The sequence below is a fragment of the Bombus vosnesenskii genome, unplaced genomic scaffold (genome assembly GCF_011952255.1).
Source record: "Bombus vosnesenskii isolate JDL3184/JDL3185 unplaced genomic scaffold, Bvos_JDL3184-5_v1.1 scf7180000016279, whole genome shotgun sequence".
NCBI lineage: Eukaryota > Metazoa > Arthropoda > Insecta > Hymenoptera > Apidae > Bombus > Bombus vosnesenskii.
The window spans coordinates 1,383,797-1,410,337 of NW_022884348.1; the positions used below are offsets into that span (position 1 = coordinate 1,383,797).

Consider the following 26,541-nt stretch of genomic DNA (forward strand, 5'->3'; position numbering starts at 1 on the left):
TGAAGTTTGAAAATAGAATTTTATTAGCTACAGTAGCAAAATACCTATTCACTTAAATATTTGGCTTCACACGATTACCAGGCTAAGTTCATTTATATTAATATACAATATGTAAAATATGCCATATTGGATATGGGCAGTGTCCGTAGTAGTACGATGAACTTACTTTTCATACAAGATTTGCGAGATATAAATATACATATAATATTTATAATAAACTTTTATATATATATTATTTTACATGCTAGAAAATAGTACGCTAGGCACTTGTTTGAATAGTTATAGAAATAAAACTTACGGCATATACGATTTCGTGATGGGAAGGAAAGCGATTCGCGGGAAATTCAAAGGCGGCAGTAAAAACAAGTGTAAAACGAGATTTTTGACCAAAGAAAGGATCAACGAGGAAAGCATTAGGAACATGACAAGAAAGATAAATACACTGGTCCACGAAAGTATTTGAACATTTACCAGAGAAAACTTTTACGTCCGTATTATACGAAATACAATGCCCATGTTATATGAAACATTTTGAAATTTCATTATCACTGCAATCAGATACTATCGTCATGATCGTATTGATAAAATTTGAAAGCAATCGGAAAATGTACATACATGTTGCAAGATATTTTCTGCAAATATATATTTAGTAAACAAATTAATACAGAGTATGAATAGCTTAAACAAGTAACAAATGCTGAAGATGATGCGATAATCTTTGCAAAATATATACTTGTACCAGATATCGTGTAACCTCTATATATATTTTCAGATTTTTAAACTTCATCTATATAATCGCGATAGTTGAGTCTGATTATGGTACTAGTGAAATTTCAGAACGTTCCCTATAATATATATAGTATATCCACTAAAAAGGTGTCTACAAGCGTCCAGATATATAATACTTTCGAGAGTCTGTGTATAGGAAGAAGAAGAGATACGGAGAAAAAGGAAGAAAAAGAAAAACGAAAGGGAAAGGAGACAGATTAAAAATAACGAGGACGAGACATTTGCGGCGGAGGTCAAAAAGAGAGCACGATAAGGAGCAAAAATCTCTCTCGGTTTCTTTCGTCTTCCGCAAATTTTTATTCGGTCCTTTTCCTCCCAGACCTAATTCCGTCTTATGTATAACCTTCTTTATAGTTAGCGATAAAGGTAATTGGCGTCGTTTTAACGGAAGAAATAAAAAAAAAGAAGGAGAAAGTAAACAAAAAGGAAAGATGAAAGAAGGAAGAAACGCGGGGAATAAAAGAAAGAGAGCATAAACACGCGGGTTTACATGGATTTACGTGTTCTTTATACACACTTGGCAGCGACTTATTCGGGACCTGAGGTTGCCTGCCTTCAAGGTCTGTTTCTCAGGCCTTTGGAACTGAAGCCTGTCCTCTATCGTCGTCATCCAAAAGCTGATCTCGTTCGAGTAATAATGGCAGTGTTCTTCGTTACATTCGATAAATGGCGTTGTACGGAAATCTTCCAGACAGGATCCGGAACTGGACAAGGATTGTCCTCCACCCTGGGCACCGGCACCCGTATGCTGAAAGCACGTGAAAATTAGTCGAATCCCCGTTTTCCGATATTCGCGATTTCTATCGACGTAAAACGAGAAAAGTTTGAATTGGAAAACGGGGGGAAGCTTCGAACCGAGGAGGCCTGTGAGCGTTTCCACGTAAAAAGTTCGACGAAAAGGTAAAAGGGTGGAGACGCGTGTTTAAGAGTGTGAAGGAGGTACTCGTCGAGGCGTGTAGAAAATACGTCGTGTTAAATACGATGTTTGCCAAATAACTTTGAAAGCCAAAATTTAACACGCGAACGTGCATGTAAAGAGGCAGACAGAAATGCCTAAAATAAATAAAGATTACAGAGGAAAAATACGATAAATATCGCGTGATGGCTTTCTGAATACGACGAACTAAGTGTCAGGTAATTTATTTTTACTCTTCGATTGTTCACTTGAATTTTTATAAGAACTTCGTATGTAATCAAATTTACACGTTTGAGTATAGAAATGGAAAGAAATGTTCGTACCATGACAAAACTGTATCCGATCCAAAGCCCGGTCCATCCGTGTGGACAATCTGGAATATTCAATGACTGGCTGTGTACGGCTATCACATTCGCTGGAACCTCGCAAACCACGCATCTGTAGAACGAAACGAAATTTCATTTGTTAATACCCATAATACCATTTTACCATGTTCGACAGTTTCGACTTGAACGAACAATTAATTTGATTTCGAGTAACATTTTTGTCAGGCGATGCGATATATCAAATTTATACGTATTATTTAGCATCTGTTCGTAACAACTGCTTCTGGAAGTTAAATTATTAACAAATGTATATTAAATTAACAATTTCATTTTGCGTACCCCTTTCTATTTACTCTCATGGAAATGTTTGTAACTTTATATAAACTAAAATGTCGTGACGCTTGCATTGAAATTGCAGCTGATTTCCACGCAGAATAAAATTTCACTTTACACAGTTTGGCATAATGACGAATGAAACAATATAAATAATTATTCCTCCGTTCAAACAATAGCGTATACTTTATTCTTCTTGCAATTTATATTATTAAATATGTTAAATGTTTCGAATATTTGTATCAACGATTTTTCATAACGGCAAGTTGTAAATTACGCATCGGAACAGTCTGTATAAAATAGTAAATTGGAACAATAATTTATTATAATACCAGGATACTCGCGTAAACTTTCAATGTGCGTGTTTGTTACATAAATTATATCCGAAAAGCATGATTATTGAAACAAGATTCAATGTTTAACATAGAGAATCAATTTACAGAGGTATCGTTAAAATTATTTCGCAGGTCTGTTTTACTTTTCGCCGTACTTGAAACAAATGAATCTACGATATTATTTTTTAAATAATTAATTCTAAAAACAGCGCTACTGCGTAGCCGTAAATCCTTTGAAAGTTACCAGGTATCCATCTATATCAATATCAATCATCTCAACTCGATCGCGAACATTTCCAAAATAGAAAAAGAGAAGAAGAGACGATGAAAATGCCCCGCCGTAAAACCAAGCAGCGTTTTTACAAATAACGCGTCAACGAAACCAACGTCTCGTTTCCAATGCATCGTGTCGAATACGAGATGCAAATAGAGTTCAGTCGAGTTTCCCATGGTAAATGGGAGCAAATCGAACGAGATCTATACGATTTCCTTCTAGCCATCGTGACAAGTCAATCGATCTCCGTTCGGCTGAACAAATCGCGAAAAAATTACTTATATCTTTGAAGGTTTGTAAATTGTTTAGAGAGATACAGCGAGGTTGTAAATTGAAATGCTACTTAGCAACATCGACTGATGATGCCGCGTCCGAGGTTGTATGCGTCTCGTAGAATCTCAGATTATCTCAGAAGCATCTTGAATCTCAAATCACAAAAGTCATTAGCGAATTGATGTAACGAATGTTTTCTATAACATATAGGTTTTTTTTCTCGAATAATATACTACACTGTATCTTTTTAAATACAACAGAATTCTCTACTATTCGAACAAAACGTCTGCAAGTAACATATGTCTTTTTCCTATTACTCTATGACCTCGCTATATTTCTTCTGCCAGCGATACCTGCGTCGAAGGGGTGGCAACATAATCGTGTTTAACGGTTGATCGATGTGGAACGGACGTTCGTTCCGCGACATAGATCCACGCTACAAGAAACATCTTATTCGAAGGAAACGTAGCTAGGCATTCGATGTGCTCTGGCGATTTTGTTTCATGGAAACGATCAACGTACCTGGAGATGTATTCCTCTATCGCTGTCCCCTCAATAGGCATCATGGGAATTGCTTTAGTGGTCGACAACCAGTAAGAACGATCGCTACGACTTGCATAGTTACAAACGTTGCCGGTGTCGCAGAAGAGGAACGGCATCGTCGAGAACTTTCGCACGCACGAGCCGGCATGACCTGTTTCGTGATCATTTATTAGACAGATGACTCAGAATAGACGAAGGGGAGAAGAGAACAAACTGAAGGCACATGCAAGGACACATAGATCAAGCTGCCGATACGTATCGATACGCTTGCAATCGACTTCGTAATTATTTCTCTATCTAGCGTACTCGGCGCATATATACATGTACATTGGCTCACGAAAGTATTTCAACAGTCAATTATCATTACATCAATAAGTCAACACCATTTAATGGTACCATCTTCAGAACTAATTATATACATATTAAATGAATGTTTTACGTTGACAATATACTCGTGTCTCGTGAGAAGAATATTTCAAAAAGTTTCGTATAATACGGATAATATATTATTAGCAATTTTTTGCGACAAGTGTTTGAATATTTTCGTAAGTCACTGTATATTATATTATAGGCAAATGACATATTGCTTGATACCATTTGGTTAAAAAATATAATGTTTTGAAATGAACATTTCATCTGTTATGGTCTAATTATGGAGATGTTATTTAAGTTAAGGAAAAATCGAACAACAAATACTTTCGGTAATTTAATTTTCATCCGTGGTACTTGCCTAAATCTTGTGAGTGCGATCTTTCATTGCCATCCGTAGATAACATACTGTATCCTTCCCAGAGTTGGATATGTCCTGCATCACAAATAGGCACTCTGTCAGTTTGACTGTGTTTTACTAGCAAGATACCAGTAAGGTAGTCAGGCGCAGCTTCGCATGGTAGTCCTGGTTCTCCTGGTTCACCCGGATGACCCACGGGTCCTTGAAGACCTGGTAAACCAGGAGCACCAACAGGTCCTTGCAGTCCTGGTAATCCAACTGGACCTGGTGGTCCTTGAGGTCCTGGTACACCTTTCATTCCATGCGATCCTGGGAATCCTGGCTGACCTGAAGCTCCTTTCTCTCCTGGCGAGCCTGGCGGGCCAGTCGGTCCTGCAGTAAAAAAAATAAAAACTCAAATATAAAATATGAACAATAACTAAATTGACAATTAACGACATAAATATAAGTCAAATTAGTACAATTATAAATAATTTACCAATGCAGATATGATTTATAAATTAATTACAATTTATAACAATTACAAGTAAATGATTTATACATTGAGCTGTTCGGAAAGTCCGCAGCGTTTTTATTACGAATTTTTGCCAGATAGTAAAATATTCGAATAAATATCGTCCATAGTTTGATGCTAAATGGAGTTAAGAAGAAACACGCACGCGAAAAATTTTGGATCTTAGCCGGAATATTCAAGTGTATCGGTCTCATTCATTGAATTTAGTATAGTCAAGTTATTACGTATCATGATATCTATAAAACTTTAATTTTCGATATTTTGACGTAATTGGCCGTACCAGGATAACCACGGTCTCCTTTTGGTCCCATCGGTGGTTCGAGGCAGTCGAGACCCTTGTCACCCTTCTGACCAACAAACCCAATAGCACCCATTTTTCCCGTTGGACCTGGGAATCCTCTTTCACCTTTCTCTCCATCCAGACCAGGTGGACCCTCTAGACCGGGCCAACCTCTGTCACCTTTTTCACCGGGGAGTCCATCAATTCCGGAAACTCCTGTAAATTTAGTAAAATGAACGTGTTTACAAAATTACCAAACGTATTCTAAATAGAATAAGATGAAATTATTTGAGTTAAGTTTAGTAGTTGCCTCGTAATTTACCAAATTGGACAATAAACAATTTTCATTATCGTCTTGTATTTGCACGAACTAGTTTTTCGATTACGTTAAGAAAGAAAATTTTGATCTTAAAGGTTAATCATGTTCAGCACTTTACCTCCAAACAAAGACAAAATTCGTGATCAGGTAAATGAAACAAGAAGTTTATCGATTCAGGGTGTCAAAAGTTGCGAGTTATCCTAAATTTATTGTTTGTAAAAAAAAAAAAAAGAAAAAAGATGGAAATGATACTGAAAAAGGGAGATTTTAAGTAACAGAAAATAAACAGCAGGAATCTATTGGGTGATTTAATAATTTATTAATCCCCGTCCATTTACCTGGGTATCCTGGTTCTCCCTTTTGTCCCGGCAGACCTGGTTCTGGTATACAATTGTCACCTTTTTCACCTTTTGGACCTTCTTGACCCGGGAGTCCTCTATGACCTGGAGCTCCATCTTGACCTGGTAAACCGGGAGAACCCATAAGTCCCATATCTCCTTTCTCGCCCTGTGGCCCGACAGGTCCATAAGGTCCCTGATCTCCTTTATGTCCTGGTAAACCAGGTAATCCTCGTTCTCCCTTCTCTCCTGGTCGTCCTGGTACTCCTTCTCGTCCGTGCTTTCCTGGCAGACCTGGTAAACCCTTCTCACCCTTGATAGTTAATCCAGCAATTCCTGTAGGTCCACGTGGACCTTCTTCACCTAAAATAACACATTTCACATAGTCGATCAAAGCTTGATCTTTTGCAGACACAATTGAATTGCGTTAACGATAGAAAATGCAAAATAATAAATTAGAAATTGAGAATACCTTTAGGTCCAGGGAGGCCAGGTGGACCTGGGTTTCCAACTGGACCTGGTGTGCCCCTATCTCCTTTTTCGCCATCATAACCAGCTAGACCTTCCTCGCCACGATCTCCTTTCTCTCCAGCTACACCTCGTAATCCTGGCATACCTGGTTCGCCTTTCTCACCTTTGATCGCAACTGTCGGTCCAGGTTGTCCCCGGTCACCTTTTTCTCCAGGCATACCACGGATACCAGGTTCCCCAACAAGACCTTGTGAAATAATTAAACCCATTAGTTTCTACAAAATTAGTTTGTACATTTTCTTATAAAGTTGAAAAGAGTTTCAACCTCTTACCTGGCAAACCACGGTCTCCTTTGCCACCGTTGAGGCCAGGATGTCCTGGAGCTCCCACATCACCATCCGAACCAGGGAAACCAGGTGGACCCGGTGGACCGATGTCACCTGGCTCGCCTGGTAATCCGTCGATTCCAGGTGTTCCGGGTTCACCTGGTGGACCCATTGGTCCCTGGAAATTTAAAAATATTTTAAATTAAACTCCTTGCTATGAATTTTTGTTCATTGTAAAGAATAAAACGTACTATATCTCCTTGAGAACCATGGAAACCTCTTACTCCAGCGTCACCTTTTAGCCCTATAGGTCCTGGTAAACCATCGCGACCTGGCAGACCAGGTTCTCCCTTAAGACCTGGCAATCCGTCTAAACAATTACACGACAATCCACGTTCCCCTTTGTCTCCGTCAATACCATCTCTACCAGGAGGACCAACAGGACCACGGATACCTGGCATTCCTGGTTCACCTTTCTGTCCTTTCTCAGAAACTAGACCTGGTTCTCCTTTGCGTCCCTAACGAGATTAATGGTTACAATAAATTAGCAATTCCCACTATCTTCTTTAAATCCCTATTGGGCATAACACAAATTTGCTGCGATAAGGTGGCAGCACAAATATTTTTAATTATATTCATTGAAAGAGAAAGAAAGATACAAGTTTTATAACTCAAAAGTGTAAAAGCTCATTACCTATTATCATATTAAGTAATCAATACCAGTTAATAAATATATATAATATCCCTTTTCAGCTTTTTCAATTGAAGATATTACAAATATTGAACAATTAGCTTAAATCAACATTTGCGAATGTAAAAGACTTACTGGCAATCCTGGTAAACCTTGATCACCTTTAGGTCCTTGGAACCCGATAGTTCCAGGAAGACCAGGCAGACCAGGATGACCTATATCTCCTTTTGGTCCAGTTAATCCAGGGCGGCCAGGTTTTCCTTCCATTCCACGTAATCCAGGGAAACCAGGGGCGCCTTTTTCACCTCGTTCTCCTTTCAAACCAGGTGCACCTTCTATACCAGGTCTACCTTGTAAACCAGGTAGACCACGTCTTCCTGGGTAACCTTTCGATCCATCGATACCCGGTTCGCCACGATCACCTTTGATACCTGGGAATCCTGGGAGTCCTGGTTTGCCAGCCTCGCCCGGCAATCCCGGTTCACCTGATACACAAAACAATTACGTTTATGTTACAATTATTATATTACTTTGAAATTTGAAATAAATGATTCACGAGAGACACCTACAGTGGCTACAAAAGTTATTTATGCACCATTGTATTTATTATAACATTTACATACGATTTAATTAGGTCCAAGTATATTAAATTTTGCATTATCTAAAAGTGCTTTCTTATCACTACAAAAATTTGATGTCACGAAGACGAAATTGTGGAACTTGATAAAGAAAACGTTTCATTAAAACGTAAGGATGTGCGCAAATACTTTACATAACTGTAACATAAACTGCAGAATTTAGGAATTGCATACCTTTATTTCCGTCTATACCAGGAATTCCAGCAACACCAGGCGGGCCTGGAGGTCCCATCGGACCAGTATCTCCCTTTTCTCCTGGCGCACCAGGCAAACCACCTATGCCTGGAATACCTGCATCACCCTTCTCTCCGGAAAATCCTGGCAAACCCGGCAGACCATCAGGACCTTCCTTTCCTGGTGGTCCTGGAAGACCTTTCTCTCCCTTTTGTCCTGGTGGTCCTGGCAATCCAGGACTGCCCTTGACCGAGATACCAACTTCACCTTTTGCTCCTTTCAACCCTGCAGCGCCTGGGAACCCTCTGGGTCCTTCACGACCAGGTTCCCCAGGGAAACCCATTGGTCCCATATTACCCTTGTCACCACGAGGACCTGGTAATCCTCTTGGTCCAACTGGCCCAGGTGCACCAATTGATCCCGGTGGTCCAGGTGGGCCCTGTTCACAATAGTTTATTATTATCTTACGAATACACGAGTATATAATGTTACACTTGCAAAAGTAATCAAAATTATAATGAAAATAAATAACAAAAAATTCTATCAAATAGGAAATACAGTTTGTACTTACCGAAATACCTTGTAAACCTTTGTCACCGCTTAACCCATCCCTTCCGGGTGGACCAGGCTCTCCTTTTTCACCGGGAGCACCTCTGTCGCCTTTAATTCCTTTAATTAATTCATCCGGAATTGGACACAGACCTATTTAAAATAGAAATAATCAAATTACTTATTGAGCACTGAAGCGGTTTAGAAACTATACACGAATTCCAAGAAATATAATGCATATCTACCAGGTTCTCCTTTATCTCCTAGTGGACCAGGTTCGCCCTTTGCACCCGTTTCACCTCTTCGGCCTGGTTCTCCATGTTCTCCTTTCACACTAACACCAGGTTCTCCTTTTCGACCAGGAACACATGGTCTTCCAGGAATACCATCTTGACCAGGGAATCCGCGATCTCCCTAGAAACAATAACAGGATGAAAAGTTTTGACAAATTATTTAACGTATTTGCTGCCCTGATCCCTATTTGCGGGTTATAAAAATATTTGTATACATTCGATATATTCGATGATGATTCCAAAACGGGGAACTTTCTTAATAAAAAAATATATCATATGTGTATTTCGAAAGTCACATAAGTTAAACAAATTTTTCAAGAAAAACAAAAAACTATTTGGAAACATACAAAAAATTATTTACGATAAAAGTTATAGGCTGCTCTAAACAGATTTTATAGTATTTCTACATAATAGTACACGTATTTGATATTTTAAACACACTTTTCGATTAAACACATCAAAAACCAATTAAGAATTATAGAATTACATAATTATTTCGAAATTTGAACGGAAGAGATTGACAGAATGGTAAAAGTTGAGATCGCAACAACTTACAGCAACACCCTTGGGTCCTGGGAAACCTTCAAATCCCATCGGACCTTTTTCTCCAGGCGGACCAGGAAGACCAGGTGGACCATCTCTTCCTACCGGACCTCTCACACCTTTATCGCCCTTTTCTACTTTAAGCATGTTTTCCGTAACCACTGCTGGAGTACCAGGTTCTCCTTGTGGACCTGCTGCACCAGGAATGCCATCTTTTCCCTAGTAATCGGAAATACACGATATAGTAACGATTTTCTATTACATATTAAAATTTTAATTCTACTTAATTATAAATTTCTGGTACGTGCTGGTAAAGTTATCTGCGTCCCATTGGATATTCTCTCGAAACCACGTTATTTTAACTCAAACGACTTGAATTCAAATAACTTGATAAATCTGTGCGAGTCTTTTCTTTCAAAATATTTCTTTGAAATACGAAAGATAAAATAATGTGCTGAAAGTACCGGAGGCCCTGGTGGTCCAATTGGTCCAGGTAATCCGTCGCTGCCAGGTTCTCCGGGGAATCCTCGTTCTCCAGCCGGACCTCGTGGACCAGGAAGTCCAGGTTGTCCATCGAAACCACGATCACCTTTGATTCCTGGTAATCCCGGCAGACAATCTATACAACGCCCTCCTATCTCTCCCTTCTCACCAGGTGATCCTGGAAATCCTGGAATGCCGTTTTTCCCTGGCGTTCCCGGTTCTCCTGGTAAACCAGGTTCTCCGGGCGCTCCTGGAATACCATCCACGTCGCCAGGAACTCCACGCGGTCCTGCGTAACCGCGTTCTCCTTTTTGTCCCTTTTCGCCATCTCTACCGGGCGCTCCATCCATTCCTTTGGGGCCCTATACATGTTTGATAATTTTCGAAATATTATTAACTATCAAAATTAATATTAAGTATCAAACGAATTAGAATTATCAAACCAGTCAAAATAACTGGCATCGGATTTATTGTTTTTCTAATGACATATTTAATTAACCATGTATAACTTATTTAGATACGCGTTAAAGGCCGGTAACTCTAGGACTTGGACAAACTTCATTCTAAATAAAAACACATTTAAACAAATATAAAATATCCAGGGAAAAAAGAATTCTTGTATTGGATCGACTTATTAAATATTCGTATTGATTTCTGAATAAATACCCACCATAATCGACGCTCCTTTCTCTCCTGGCAGCCCTCGTGAACCTGCTAAACCTGGCGGACCATCAAATCCACGGGGACCTGTTGGTCCAGGGAATCCTGTGATCCCAGGTTCTCCCTTTGCTCCTTTTTCTCCTGGTAAACCCTCTGGACCAGGAATACCTGCTAACCCAGGCCCTCCTGATGGTCCAATAGGACCTCTTGGTCCTGGATCTCCGGGATATCCATCGGCACCGCGCGGTCCAGTGGGTCCTGGAAAACCTTGAGGTCCTTTTGGCCCTGGAGGCCCTGGCGTACCTTTCCCACCCTGCAATTAGTAATTAGAAGTAAAGTTTTTACTTGAACAAATAGGATTTAATATCTCAAAAGTAATTATTCTGTTATCATTATACTAACGTTCTTGTCATTCTATCAATTCGGATGAAAAGTTCTATTGTACTTCAATTCTAAAAGTATATTTATGTTGCAAGAAGAGGTCATTTAATCTATTCGTTTCTTAGGAAGATTAATGTTAGTAATACTTACTCCAGGTGGACCAGGTGGTCCTCGTAAGCCTGGAACACCCATAGGTCCATCTCGACCTGGTTCTCCTTTCTGTCCAGGACGACCTGAAAGGCCGTCTAATCCGTCATAACCTCGATCACCTTTGCGTCCAGGCGGGCCTGGAGGTCCAGAGAAACCATCCCGTCCCTGAATATAGTAAATGTACAAATTAATTTACATCATCCTGCATTTTTACTTTACCATTAACATTGCTGTTCTCCTCGCTTCTTATTCACGTCTATATCTTTCCAAATACTTTCCTTTTTGCAATACTTTGTTTAGAAAAAGCGTCAAATACACAAAAGGTAGTGAGATTATAGTGAATACCATAACCAAACATTGAAAAACTATCTAGACTTTAAAAATGTCTATTGAAATATAATAATCATTTCAGATCATATAGATCCAAGAAGAACAACACGTTTAACTGAAACGAATAAATATACTTACACGAATACCTGGTGCGCCTGGAAGACCTTTTTCTCCTTTCATACCTGCAGTACCAGGAATACCATGATCACCAATTGGTCCCTGTTCTCCTTTTTGACCGTCCGACCCTCTTTCACCCTATCGTTACAAATGAAATAAAATAGATATAAAGGAACAGATCGTATAATCGTACAAATCTTTGACTATATAAATAATGTATGCAAATACAAATTTTTATACACTAAATTGCTCATACATATATTTGCATTTTTTTTTAACTAGAACCTAAAAATTTAGAACGTTATTGACAATATCTATGTACTCTTTGTTTATTTTAATGTTGTAAATTTTAAGTATTTAAAAAGAATACCGTGTCTCCTTTTTCACCACGCTCTCCCTGTGGACCTGCTATTTCTTCTCCTGGATGTAGAAAGCCGCCGACTGCAGGCGATCCAGGAGGTCCTTGCTCTCCCTTCTGACCTTTGTCACCTTTCGGACCTTCGAACGCAAGACCCATGTTTCCCTTTTCTCCTCTTGGTCCTTGTAGACCAGGCGGACCCTGAATACGATAGTCGAATATTTTAAATCACCGTATCGTAGCATTATTGTTTATAGATTAACCATTCACCAATATAAATGTCTTATTTGTCAATAGATAAAGAGTAGAGAAATTATTATTTTCAATGATTACAAACAATAACAACATAATGGTATTACTGCAAACGAACGGTATTAAAATGAACTTCGCTTTTAACACGGTTAAATGTACAGCAAGTCACGAAAGTATTTACAAACAGTAACTTACATAAGGACCACGATCACCCTTAGGTCCAGGAAATCCACGCTCTCCTTGTAATCCTGGTTGTCCTGGAGGTCCTCTGACACCATCTATACCCGGTTCTCCCTTTTGACCTACAGGGAACCTACCGGCGAACCCTGATTGACCTTTGTCTCCCTTGGGCCCTCGAGGACCTGGATAACCGCGAGGACCTGTATCTCCAGGACGACCAGCATCACCAGGTTCACCCTGAAAGATAATCGTCAAAAAAAATTTTTTAATTTTCATTTTATACTATCGCATATTCTCATTTTTTGTTTCAGAATTTCTCATAAATGCACAAACATCCGTATTCTCGTAATAGGTATTACTAATAAAAATAATTTGCAGCATGCGTACGTCTGTTCCATTGCAGCCATCACGACCAGGTAGACCAGGAGCTCCGGGTGGACCTTGTACTCCAGGAACACCACTTATACCGGAGAATCCAGGTATACCCATTTTACCCTGGAAAAAATTATTGTTAACAATATATTATTGTATACTATTATAAACAAAAGCGAACGTTAATAACAAATCAGTACATACTCTGTCACCTTTCGGACCGCGTAGTCCTTGAGGACCAGGATCACCTTTTTCTCCCTTTGGTCCCAAAAGACCTTCTGTTCCAGGAAATCCTTTTTGACCTTTAGGTCCCTGTGGCCCCATTACACCTGGCGGTCCCTGTGCACATAAGTAAAAATGAATTAAAAATTCACAAATCTAGTATAATATAAAAATTATTTTCATTTAATTTGTTCTAACATTCTGTTGCAGATATTTGTTATGTGTGTTTTTACAATTATTCATATTTTGTCGTATAACTCACACCGAAACGAAATTTACATCAAATTACTTTCACCTCTGAATTAAATGAATAACCCAACCATCGTAATTTAGTAGGAAATAAAAGGAATACAACAGTAACACTGATTTTATAGCTAATTCTTTTCCACTCGTAACTCCAATATTTCCTTCGAAATTAACATTCGACATCGACGCCTCGTGTGCTTTTCTCGTATTGTCTTGAAATATAATATCCAATTATGTCTTACAAGTTTACATTTTCGTGATTACCGTAAAAAAAGAAAAAAAATAAATTTTGCGTACAAAATTCCCTTCGACGAACACTTACTCTGGAACCTTTCTCCGCGAAACATTTTGGCACGCAGCAGGCCGATCCGGTACAGTTTCGTTGTGGCTTGTATCCTGGAACTGGCACAACCGTGTAACTGCTCGGATAATTGTCCGAATCTCCGGCCGCGCCATATCCTCCACGTTGCCCTGAAGAGTATCCGCGTTGTCCGTAAGGGTCTCCGCGTCCATAATCGTCTCTGGACCCATAATTTCTATCGTAGCCATCGCCAGAAGAATCTCTGGATCTTTGTTCTCCTCCGGCTTCTCCTCTTCCGTAAGAGTCTTCATAACCTCCAGATCTTCCGTAAGGATCGCCAGCTTCTTGATTGTAAGGATCCAACGGGATTTGATCTTGACCTTGGTTGTAGGATTCTTGATCCAAGCCTCCTGAGAGGAGAAGATTACTCGTGTTAAACGAATCGGATAGACGATCTATGAGATGGAAAGGATGGGAATGAGATCGTATGAATTGGGACGCTGGTTTTCGTGTTTAACGCCATGACAACAAGTATCATCTTAAAAATAAACTATAATCGTTACAGAGAATGTATATGCAAATTTATATCTTTCAAATGTAGGCAAAAATGTTATTTCATAGAATGAAATCCCTATATAAATATGACGATATTTCGTAAGGGCAGCAGATAGAAGAAAAAAATGTGAAATGAGAAAAAGATTGTAAACGACTATTAACAATCGCGTAAATGAACCGAAAAATATAAATTTCGTTGACGTTAACATAAAGAAGTGACTTTAGCAGAAATCATAATTCAAAATAATTTTTCCCCCAAAATGCACGAGCTTGGAAAATTATAAAGCAGTACAATTGCAGAATCATAAATGAGGGGCGAAGAAAAGGTTTGGCAATAAAATGCACGTTACTCGTCACAGCTCCATTTTGTGAAATTCGACAAATTTCTCGTCTGTTAAAGGTTTGTTCTTTTATGAAAATAATTCGTTCGAAGCTCAAGCGATATCAGCTTTATGCCTTTTCAAAGTTCAATTTTCTATTAGCCTATTAAATTTTATGGAACACCATAAACTTGTGCGCGCGCGCAATAACCGCTGGCACTATCGATTAATAGGAAACTATTACACAACGCTGTAAAGACAAAAGATAAATGTACGGTCCTGTTAATTAGTAGGCCGAAATTGAATTCGTAAATCTGGAGATATTGCGACGGAATCGTTTCGAAGGAAAGAAGGTGAGCGCTGTTTCCTGGAAAATTGTTAACAAATAGCACGATTAATACAGGACATATTCTTACTACTCGTTTAAATTTTTAACGCGATTGCTTCAATAAATTATTTCAATGTGCTTTAACTTATTACATGACTTCACCTTTATGTTATTTACATATGTAAATCAAGATGAATAATATAAAGAGGACAAAGAGGAAAATTGTGATAAGTGCATTTTTATTGATACCATAATTAGTCTGATATCCGCCGGAATCATCAGTTCTCTGATTATAGTCATCGCTATCAGGGTATCTGTTGTACCGATCATCGTAATTCTGACCTTGATAGCCTTGGCCTTGGTTATTTAAGTACCGCCTATCTTCCTCAGAATCTATACAGTAGAATACAAGATCAATTTACTATATATGTTATGTCAAAATTATTATAATATTATTCAAAATTACAAGTTTCACGGGAAGAGTAGAAGAATATATTCAAAATATTTAAACAGCACAAATTAATAATTTTTAATTAAGAAAGTAGAAAATGACAAAGGAGAAGCAAAAATTAATAAACAGGTAACCAGATAATCAGTTTAATAAAAGTTAAAGGGAAAACTACATAAAAATACGAAAGAGAGAATCAACTAAACGATTTATCCGGAGAAGAAAGAGGCAGTGGAAAAATTTTCGGAAACGAGAAACACTATTTTAAAGTTTCAACAGAGGTATTTATTCGCGTTTGCAATAAATTTTTTCTAAAGATAATCTTCCATTTCGTCAGCGTATAAAAAGGACATAAAAAGGAGTTATCTAGATATCCGTACATAGAATTGAAAATATTATCCAATTATACTTATCGGCAAGAGGTGTAGCGAAATTTTTGTTCTATGCAGAGAAAATCAAGAAGAGATAAACCCCGTCGTTACCTTCGTTGTTCGTAACAAAAGCCCTCCATCGTGGTGAAATATTATAATCGTCGTCTGTACTATTTGGTTTTCCAATATCACCTCGTCCAAGTGGTACAACAGGCGGAGGATTGTACGACCATGATGTGTGGTTATATTGCTGGAAAAGAAAAAGATATAAAATAGAGCAGAGATTTATTTGATGACTTCTTCGTAAGGAAGTAACATTGTTTAATTGTAAGAGAGCATTCATGTTTTGTTTTCTATTGCAGTTATAGCGATCTTTTAACACGTTCGCTAGCGCAGTACGTTCACGAAAAATCCTATCTTGTTATTTCTGCAATATATTTAATAATACTATACATTTTCATCGATTTCCATCGTAGAATATAATCGTCTAAAGTGTAATTTCTTTTCAATCAAGCACGTCAGTTGTACATATCGTTTATTTCGTAGTTTAGAACAATTAAATTTAAATTAATCTTTTATGCAATATTTATCGATTGCGCGTTTTTGTTATAAAGACGGTGGCTAAAACTTTCAGAAAATTATGATTTTCCAAGTTGAACGGTAAAAATGAGATTGAAATGTTTCGAATAACTTACCAAATAAATTGTGAATTTACGTATCTTATGAAACTTTGTATAACTTGAAGTTTTTTCGATAGATCAAGTCAGTAGATCAAGTAATCGATTAGAATCGATCAGAATCGATCAGATCTCGGTAATCGATACGAAGGTGCGCGATAAACGTAAATATCGATTGAGCTGTAGATCATGCAGGTCTGAGGGTATTGACTAAAGGATCTATAAACTACTTTACCGACGGAGTCTGACCAATCATTCACAGACACTAAATTGATCTAATTTGATGAAAAATACAATTTTCGAATATTTTAGTTGCTTACAAAAAAGTTAAAGGAGTTTAATACGATTGTTATCATATTGCAATTATATATACAGTATAAGTTGATCATAACACACTAAGCTTTGTTCGACAAATATTTGCGTATGCATTGACTTTTCTAAAAAGAATAATATGATTGCTATTCTTATAAAGTACAAATAACTTTTTCGCTTTGTCAACTAAAAGTGAAATAAATAAATAAATTAATAACGTAATATGTATTGGTACTTACTGGCTATATTCGACTTAAATTTAATAATTGATTCGGAATAATAAATGTATATATACATGCATGCCGTGTATAGAAAATGATTAGATTCGGCACAAATGAATTAAAATAACGTACGGGATAGTACTCAAAATAAAAATTTGTCGCAAATTTTAATTCTATAAATTACAAAGGGAAAAGGAACATACAAATAAAAAATGTTTGATATAGTACGACTCGACGATTAAGATAAAAGTTATGTTTCGCGCTAGAACGAGAAAGCATAGCTAAGCGTATGTATCAAATGCCTAGATATGAAGACTAAAAACGTTTTCAAGAGGATCTTCTTACATCTTAATATTTAATAGGTACTTCTGAGGTTGCATCAACTGTCGATAAGTTATCAGCTACGCTTCTTGTACGACAGAGCACGTTTTATTTTTTATTCATTTTTAATTCGAATTTTGATAATCTACATTTTACAGCGATATTAAACAACGATGTATAAATTTAACCGAAAAGTAAACTCCATAAATCCAAAGCATCACGATTGTTACTTAAGCCTTCCACCTATTCTCTAAAATATCTTCCAACATCTGAAAAATCACGTAACATCTCAAATACGCTATGCAAACACTCGCAAGGTGAACATTAACATGAGCGGTATAGCGTAACTACGAATCTACCAGAATGTTTAACGACTCACGAACGACAGTGCATCGTACGTACATATAACAGAGCGACATCTTTTTCCAAGAGATTTCTTTCGACGCACGCAGACCAATTTCTATACCTCGATCGCTGATCTAGCCCTGTCTGCGTACGGCGACCATATTATACAAATTAGCTCGATTCAGTCGATGCGTCATCGCGTTCGCAGAAAGTCATTGTCTTGCCCTCGTTTTCACGTTTTATCCTTTTTAAGTTTCGGAATGGTACGCGCTGACAGGAAGCGCGGGAGATAACGCTTCGCCCGTTATCGTTTTGAAGTGACGCGCCGCACGCTGTTCCTCTTTGGATCCCTTTCTGGCCAGCCTCTCTGCCGCGCGTTTCCCTCCAACATTTCCCTCGAAAAAGCTGAATGAAATAGTACGGGTTTTATCGAAACAGAAGATAATCGTGTCACGTCGATGCCATACATCTTGGGAAGCTACGAGAACAGAAGCAGCAAAACTCTCGAAAATTCCAAAGGCGAACAATTTTATCACCGTTTGCAGAAGTATTTGCACTGCTTAGCGAATTCGATGAGTTACGAATTTAGAGGCAGATTCACGAGAGTAACCATAGAAAATGTTTATGTACGTATTGTAGTATTTTTGTGATCTTTGCTAAACATATTTATTGATTAAGAATCGCTTATTTTTGCAGCAATTTGTAACGGATCATATGTCGTAACAGATACACATAATTTGTCGAATCTTCATCGTGAATTCTAATAATACGAAGCGATACAGACATCTGGACGCTGATAATACGATAATTCGCAACGACCTCGTCGCGAGTTACACGCGAAACTGATTTACTGACATCACTGCTGAAAATATGTACAGGATTATGCCTTCTCAATTCTGTGATGTAAGAATATAAAATCTTGCCACGGATATGTCGAACTTTTTGTAGAATAGTCAAAAATCGCTGTTTTGTGATACGTCGCGAGTTAAATCATTTTTACGATTTCTCTTAATTCTTGCGATTTTATAAGATAAATTAAACGATCCTCGAATCTTCAACTAACAGTCTAAGTACGTAACGTTCCTCTACTTTTATTACATTCCGATCCCATTCGCGTTTAATTGTTCATACAACTCTAACAATCCCAATTAATTAGGATCTTTTAGATTAATCTTTTATTTGTATAATTATTAAACGATTATAATCAATCTACTTTAATAAATGGAGTTTGATGTTGTAGAAGATTAAACAAAGTCAGAATTTCAGACGCAGTGGACAGATGGACAATGGAGATCGTAGTTGCAATTTGAGATCAAAGAAGCTGCTATGAATACGAAACATAATTATCATACGATAATGTACTTATTTCCAAACAATGAATCATAGATATTACGTAGCGCTTAGCGCTACATTAGCTTTAAATTATTCCATTTATCTATAATTTATGCGTGGCATAAAATAGAAAAAATGTAAGGAAGATTATTTATTAGTATGACCACATTATGATGATACTATCAAAAGTATAAAAGTTGGAAAATTTTTTATTTCTCAGCTAATTTTTCACCTAACGACTTCGTTACTTAATTAACGAGTACAAAGTAACGTAAAACCTTTCCGAAATACAATCACCGAATACTAATTGCTTAGATCACACGTGTTAATCTATATTCGCTATTATTACCATTTAAAATTAATTATTCATTATTCTATATCGATAAATACAATTGTAATTCTAGCAAATTTCAAAGTTCAGTTTGTTTCGATTTACCGTGATATTACGTATTTCATTTTGAATTATAATTATTTGTATATTTCTGATTAATTTGCACGTACGTTGACTTTATAGAAAATGACAAATTACCAGCCTCGTAATACTCGGTCCCGAAATATTGGAAAAATAATAATCGACAAATATAATCTCCATTCTCCTCGATTCACGAAATGAAACTACGCTCGATACTATCTATAGTAGAATATCTATATCTACGCAAACATCGGAAATTCTCTTTCCTTGCAACGACAGACAACGACCAGAAACATACGCCTACCCATAGATCTCATACGCCAAGTTCGAAAAATCGAGAAATTTATTCGAAGAAATATTTCCAAAAGTAGAATCTCCGTTTCCTCCTTTCGATCAAACCTCCAACCAAATTATCATCAACGTCACACGCATCTCTATCCTCGAGCATTCACGAAAACGACTCGATCTACACGGCCATTTCGTTCAACGAAGCCAGCCCAATTTTCTTATTCTAGATACCGGGACTATCTTCTCGCGACGGTTCAAGAATCGTTCCTTTTATCGCGTTTCTTGGCCGCCTTCGTGAATCCGCGATTACGTAACCAATCAGCCATCGCGTTCCAGCTTGGATCCCGAACGATCCTTTTTCCCTTCGATCCTCCGTCATTCCTGTTTGTCAACTTCACCTCGCCGTATTCCTCGTTTCATTCGCAGGGACTGCTGCGATAAACAGGCAGCCCCACTTTTCAGTAATTCCACTAAACCGATAGAACTCGAGTCAAAATCAATTAAAATCGAGTCACTCTTTCGAACCTACTATAAATTAACAGTCAACTGGTATCCGCATTAATAACTTTCAACGTTTCTTCGATACGAAGCTTGCGCGAACCGTAATCATCGATCATCCGTAAATTGGAAAGAACAAGAATGTGACGATGTTACGGAGCAACGTGTATTTCAACAAGATTAATACGGTGTAGGACGAGGCTCGCTAATTCGTTGGTCAGCGATCCTTATAATCTCGATGGACGACGCGTATTCATAAGAGCCAAGTGTGATATGTGTACGTTGATACGACGAAAGGAACCAAGTAATTTACTTTGTCGACAGCATACACGGTATTGCGAGTTGAAAACCACGGCAGTGAATATTAAGATTTTGAGAATTAAGATTCCCATCCCTTTAATTTCGCAGTTGAGTTATAACTTTACAGTTATTCTTACAATAAACGCAGCACGCTATTTTAGGAAAAATAGCGATGGACCGACTCGTATCGCTATGATCCTTACGAGCCAATCGCGCGAGAACACTTGTAAATTCAAGGGTCGAAATAATTAATACGAAATATTTTTTAACGAATTTTCAAAATCATTTGTCCTATATAGTACACATAGAATCACAGGTTTCGTGAAAATTTCTATCGCGGTCAGATTACGAGTGATAAATTACAAGCAAAGAAAACTAAATTACTTCGTTCGGTAAAACTGTTATCGCGAAACGTGCAACAAGAATCGTTATCAACGTTGATCGAAGCCCATTTACACAGGCCTTTCTGCTGTTAATTTACCGCATTCGGAATTTCGTTCGATGCGATTTATCCGGCGAATAACGCTATCTTTAAGAGTTTTTAACGTGCAATTGACTTCACGACGATCATCATTAATCCCGCCGCTCCGTAAACCCGTTCCTCTGACTAAACACTTTCGCTACGGCGCAAGTGGTTCCCGCCTCGCGAAACAATTTTTCACGTTTCACGCATCACCGAGCATGCACGAGACGCTAAAATTTAAACGTCGCGTAATAGCAGCTTGCCAACTGTAAAAGATACAGAAAGAATGGAACGTTTTAACATTACAGCCGGTACACAGGTACCTTGGCTGGTGCATTCGAAACATCGAAGAGACATAATCGACTGATCGATTCGTGTCATCGTAAGTCGCGAATATTCTACGAATGAAAGCGTAGAATGCAGCTGCTAACGAGATAAAACGGTCAAAATAAATATGCTTCTTATCCGGCGAATTTGCTGTGCAAACTTCTTAATCCTATGATGTTAGGTAAAATAAAGAAAATACGACGAGAACAGAACTACTGTTCGAGCCTGCGTTTAACGTAAAGTAGGATTTTTCGTAGTAAAACTAAAATACCTTGAAAATGAGCAACATTAGGGCTTTTACGTTAAGCAGTCGCACAGTTATTGTTATAATCGATATTGTATTTCGTTATTTTGATTTGGAATGCTTTTTTTTATCTTACGTAACTTGGATTGGATTTCGACGCGTAGAAACGACGAATTTTTATTCTATCCAATTTCTTTCTTTTTTTTTTTTTTTTTCTATCGCCAAGCTTCGATGAAGAAAAGAATCGAAAGAGGGCTTACTGCCCTCAAGAAGGTTTTGTCAAAATGTTTTGTCAAGCTATAACAATCAAATTTTTGATAATCCAGATCTGAATCGAGTGCCCGAATTTCGACACGACTAATTCGTTTTACCATTCTCGAGGAATTTCATTTTCTACAACTCGAAAAGTTCTATGATTTCCACACTTTTCGTTTGTTTTACGTTACTATTAGTAAACGTGTACTATCATCGTAGATTCCCTCAACAAAGGATAAATTTTAACGGTACACGGACTAAAATCGGATCGCGTAGTGAAATGCAGATATCTACATACACAGCTGCGTTCGACCATAATGTTGGTGCAAAGGTTAAACTCGATTCAACCCCAAAACGCAATCTACCAACCCAATAACCTCTCGCAAGAACGAACATGCGGTCGTGGAGAACCAAAAAGGACGATTAAGTTCTTTAGACGATGGTAATCCAGCCGCGGTCAATTCCAAACTATTTTCAATAGTGACTAAGCTGGCTTATGTGCTTGTACGCGCGGTACACGTGTACGTGGCGTAATAAAATTACACAAAGCGCGGTTACGGCGTCTCGTAGGCGAACTGGTCGCTAACAGACGGCTGCCCTATTTCGGATTTAACACCTTTCCGTCGTTGGTCGACGACAAATCTGCTGAAACGCTGTTATCGCATCTGCGACATGATCTTCGCGTTATCGACCGCGTGCCCGATGCACGCTGCTCGGAAATAAGTTTGCTAAAAGAGAAATAAGAACGTTGGAGAACATTTATCTCTACGTGTGTATAGCAACATTATCGAAAACAACGTACTGGATAATTTAACAAATTTGAAGAATTTCTATCATAACCTTCTATCAAATTATAGCGAAACGATAGAAAGATAATGTCTCTGTTCTTGGACACCACAGGAATTAAGAAGAAATAATAATATTCGAAACTTGTTAAACAATTTTCTCTGTTTCGGTGACGCAACGTCGAAACTCGCGGATAAAGGGCGAACTGGAAGTTTTTATTCTTAGATGAATAATTCAGCTCTATCTGTCGTACTCGTAGAATATAGTATAGGTTTGTTACTATTTATCGTGGTATTTAGAAAACTTGTTCGTAGGATATAAACATGAATATTTAATTACTCTAGAAGTCTGTAAAAGTTATTCGAAGATAACAAATTTGTATATATAGGAAAAATCGATCGGAAAAAGCGATGGATATATTATTCGATACAGTGCGAATTCTATAAAAATACGCTAAATTTTGTTGTAACTTTCGACAAGAATTTTTCGAACAAGCTGATATTTTCAAAAGTAGTTTTTCAAAATTGCATCGATTTTACGAGGGATCGGTGGAAGAACGGCGTTTTGGAGCAATTCGTCGAAATAGCGATATGGCGTGCTGAAGAGACAATTTCTAGAGTGGCATAAAGCATTCCTTGGAACGATTCGTTGAAATATGACGTGCAATTGGAGAACAATTTCTTGTTATCGTTGCTCGAAACCGAGTTGTGTAAAACCGGTGAACAGTTTCGCGTAGCAATTTATCGAAAGTACCGATAACCTATTCAGATGAAGATTGAGTTTTTGAAACGGTTCGTTAGCCATGGCGTCGTTATTATATGAAACTGCAGAATGCTCCGTTTCTGCGATTCGTCGAAATTGCGTTATAAGAGAAATTTCCTTTTTTCAAGTAGTATATTCAACTTGTGGAGCGATTACTTTTGCACAAATTTGTATTACTTGCTATGATTCTGTTAATGCTATCAGTAACGTATTATCGCTATAAATATACGACACACATGGTCTCATGTCATCGTTTTATAAATATTGTCTAACATAAACAATATATTATACCGACTTTGGATTAATCGATCGCTATCGATCATAATATAATAACAAAATATGGTAGCTATTAAGCATGTACTAATTGCATAGGAACTACAACTTGAGTAAGTAACCTTGAGCCAACTGATCAAGCTCGCTTCCAATTATCTCATCCAACCTACGTTAGTGTCATCTAAAGATAAAACATTCCTTCTAACTATTAAACAACTACAGGTCCTATTAATTACAACTGTGACCACGACTCGGCAGACGCGCAATTTAATTAACAAAACCAACAAATGATCGGAGAAGTCCCATACGATTTCCGAAACAATTCCATCGATTTCGTTCGGCAGATGGATAGAAAAACTCTAAAGTCTGGCAAGCGTTTCCGAGGAGGAACGTAAGAACGTAAAAGCACAACGACGCGATGCGATGCGACGCGACGCGATGCTCCGAATGATTTAATCGCGTGGGCAATGAATGTGCTCGCGCGAGTCGTGCGCGTTACGCCAGCCAAAGATCCGTCGACCTTCGAATCGAGCTTTTTCGCCCTCGCAACTCCATCGGTTCTCGAACGTGCACGGTACACACAATGAAGCGAACAGAGGAGGAAAGACAGAAGGTCGGAGAGCACGCGCCACGAAACGCGATCCTCTCGATTCGCGGTTGACTTTTTAGTCGTTCGATGCAACGCTTCATGCACGTGCGTTGCGTGCTCGAATGTACCAACGCAAAGGCGTAATCGATGAATGAATCGAACCGATCGCAGAGATCTCGTTTTGTCGGCGTCGAGCGATATACAGAGTGAGAATGAGTCACGATTCGAGAGATTATCGAAATTAAAACGATGGTTGTACGTACCCCACCAACTATCCCGGCCAGGAACACTGCGGATGCGACGAATCTGAAAAGACAATTTTTCTTAATTATTCTATGAAAGTGGAAATTATCATCATTTGTTAGTTCACTCGCGTTATTATAGCTTCTCGACAATTTGCAAAATTTCACGCTAAATTTCTTGAGTTCGTTTTGTTAATAAATACGAAAAAGAGAAGAAAACTGCTATATAAGTAACTTTACAAATATTTACATCGTTTGTTTGAACGAAATCCTCGGTCTTCGAAAGTTCTACCGTAGAAGCATCGATAAATTTTGTTGCGTAACGATACGAAGTTAGAAAATCGAACGAATAAAGTTCTGTAAAAGAACGTTGTAGCTCGTCGCTCGTCGATTTACTAATATCGTCCGTTAGTAAATTATCGTGCAAGCAGACTTAAACGTGATAAAACACGGACAAATGAAAATTTTATTTTCTTATACCTTGACGCCGAAAATATTAGAAAATATTAAAGAGAGCGTGGAGAATTTATTTAATCCGAAGAAAGCTACAAACGAAAGTGTAAAATGTGAAATTAGGAGGTTTCGTTGCAGTTCTCGATGATCGGAATGCGAGTCTTCGACGTGAATTAAATCGTACAAATAAAATAGAAAGCAAAATACAAGAGGAATTTTCCAAGAAATCTCTATCGCTTCCCGTATCGGGTTAAAAAAAACAGACAAATAGGTACATACGCATCGAAAGAAGAGATTAAAGAAATAGGTCATGGTAGAATCATCAAGAATTTTACTGGTCTCCCGCGGCACCGCAAATATCGACTATATTTTAAATATAAAAATCCGAAGAAATATTTCACAGCATTTCGCGCGAAACGTATCGAAAACTAACGCGCGCGCGATTAACGCAAAAATACCAATCGGATGGACGAACGTCTTTCGCGATACAAAGCACGAGACGGTGCAGGGTTCTCCGTCAAAAGGATAATTGACCACAAATACGCGCGAGTTTCGTCCTTGAAATCCACTCGTCGATCCGTCGGTATGTAACGGGGGGATGAAAGTGCCCCCTCCGTGCATCATTGAAATACTCGTGGCGCGTGCACCGAGGGAGAACAAACGCGGAGCAATTAAAGAAGAATAAAAGGATCGACCGAAGAAAGATCGGTGGAACGGGAACAGGTACGAAAGGCAGGTCTAGGCAGGGTGACTGCAAAAACTAAGATGTCTCGTGGAACGAGGAGAAGAGCACGTTATTCGACGCACGACAGTAGTTCGTCAGAGTTCACGGAGGTGAGATATGTATCTCGAACGATGCTTCCGTGTCACGTTGGTGGAAAAGCACAACACGAGCAACACGGTTACCGAATGCACGTGTTCGCGCAATATAGAGATCATTGACGTAACAACAGGTTGACGAACCAGTAAGATTACCGCGAAGGAAAAGGAGTAAGAACGGCGAAAAAGAAGGAAATGGCAGAAGAGGAAGAAGAAGAAGGAGTGGAAGAAGAAGGCGAAGACGGAGAAGGAGGAGAAGAAATATAAGGAAAGTAAGGAGAAAAGAAAGAATTTTGGAAAGAAGAGAATAGTAAGATGAATGGCAACTCACCGCAATCCCAACCGGGTCATTTCGACCTCCCTATTCCGCGACGGGTCTAGGGAGCCGAGGAGCACAGGCTAGCACAAGCACCGCACGGAAAGACAGTCACAAAATATCGCGGGGAACCCGGCACCGAGTAGACGTGGTGTGTGGACCGTCCCATCCAGGGAGGGCTCTGAATGAACTCGGGTGGAGGGAAGGAAGGTGGAGGCGGCCGCCGAGCCACGCCAGCTAGAATTCCTCCGCCGAAAGGATCGGGAGAGAGGCTTCTCTCGATTCCGCGAGAGCTCGTGTGCTCTCACACTGTGTTCAGAGTCTGTGCCTCCCCCGCTCTCTCAGTGCTCTCCGCTAACTCGCGGCCAAGAGAATCGAACTCTCCAGCCTGCCTCTGCCAACTACGGGACCAGAAGATACCACCAGCAGCAGGGCGCAAGAAGGAAGGACAGAGGGAGAAGCCGAAAGAGAGAGGAAGGGAGGAAGGGAAGAGAAGAGCGTGTGTGTGGTTAGAGAGGGAAGTAAGCGGAGAAGAGCGCGTAGAAGAGTAAGCAGAAGAAGAGGAAGAGAAAAAGAG

The 26,541-nt window shown here is 38.6% G+C and overlaps 1 protein-coding gene across 1 annotated transcript; it reads right to left on the bottom strand.

Annotated features, from left to right (window-relative positions):
• On the bottom strand, positions 1-26,391 carry LOC117242791 (collagen alpha-1(IV) chain). The gene is made up of 27 exons (XM_033509716.1): positions 25,980-26,391; positions 24,398-24,440; positions 15,841-15,979; positions 15,160-15,303; positions 13,729-14,117; positions 13,143-13,277; positions 12,954-13,061; positions 12,582-12,803; positions 12,147-12,335; positions 11,798-11,914; positions 11,330-11,494; positions 10,809-11,111; positions 10,120-10,500; positions 9,668-9,874; positions 9,065-9,233; positions 8,842-8,972; positions 8,271-8,709; positions 7,594-7,943; positions 7,019-7,285; positions 6,774-6,945; positions 6,443-6,688; positions 5,971-6,333; positions 5,314-5,529; positions 4,520-4,891; positions 3,769-3,940; positions 2,029-2,143; positions 1-1,537 (listed from the first exon to the last, which is right to left on the bottom strand). Exons 1-27 carry the CDS (start codon positions 25,997-25,999, stop codon positions 1,286-1,288), a joined length of 5,826 nt encoding a protein of 1,941 aa, XP_033365607.1. The 5' UTR covers positions 26,000-26,391; the 3' UTR covers positions 1-1,285.
• Between the last annotated feature and the right edge of the window lie 150 nt (positions 26,392-26,541).

What these genes read in the sequence shown, in the direction of transcription:
- LOC117242791 (XM_033509716.1), bottom strand. Translation starts at nt 25,999, where the DNA reads ATGACCCGGTTGGGATTGCG. An exon ending in AAGGTTTACAAGGTATTTCG is followed by an intron (nt 8,710 to 8,841) that starts GTAAGTACAAAC and finishes TATTGTGAACAG; the next exon opens with GGCCCACCTGGACCACCGGG. An exon ending in ATCGCACTCACAAGATTTAG is followed by an intron (nt 3,941 to 4,519) that starts GCAAGTACCACG and finishes ATCACGAAACAG; the next exon opens with GTCATGCCGGCTCGTGCGTG.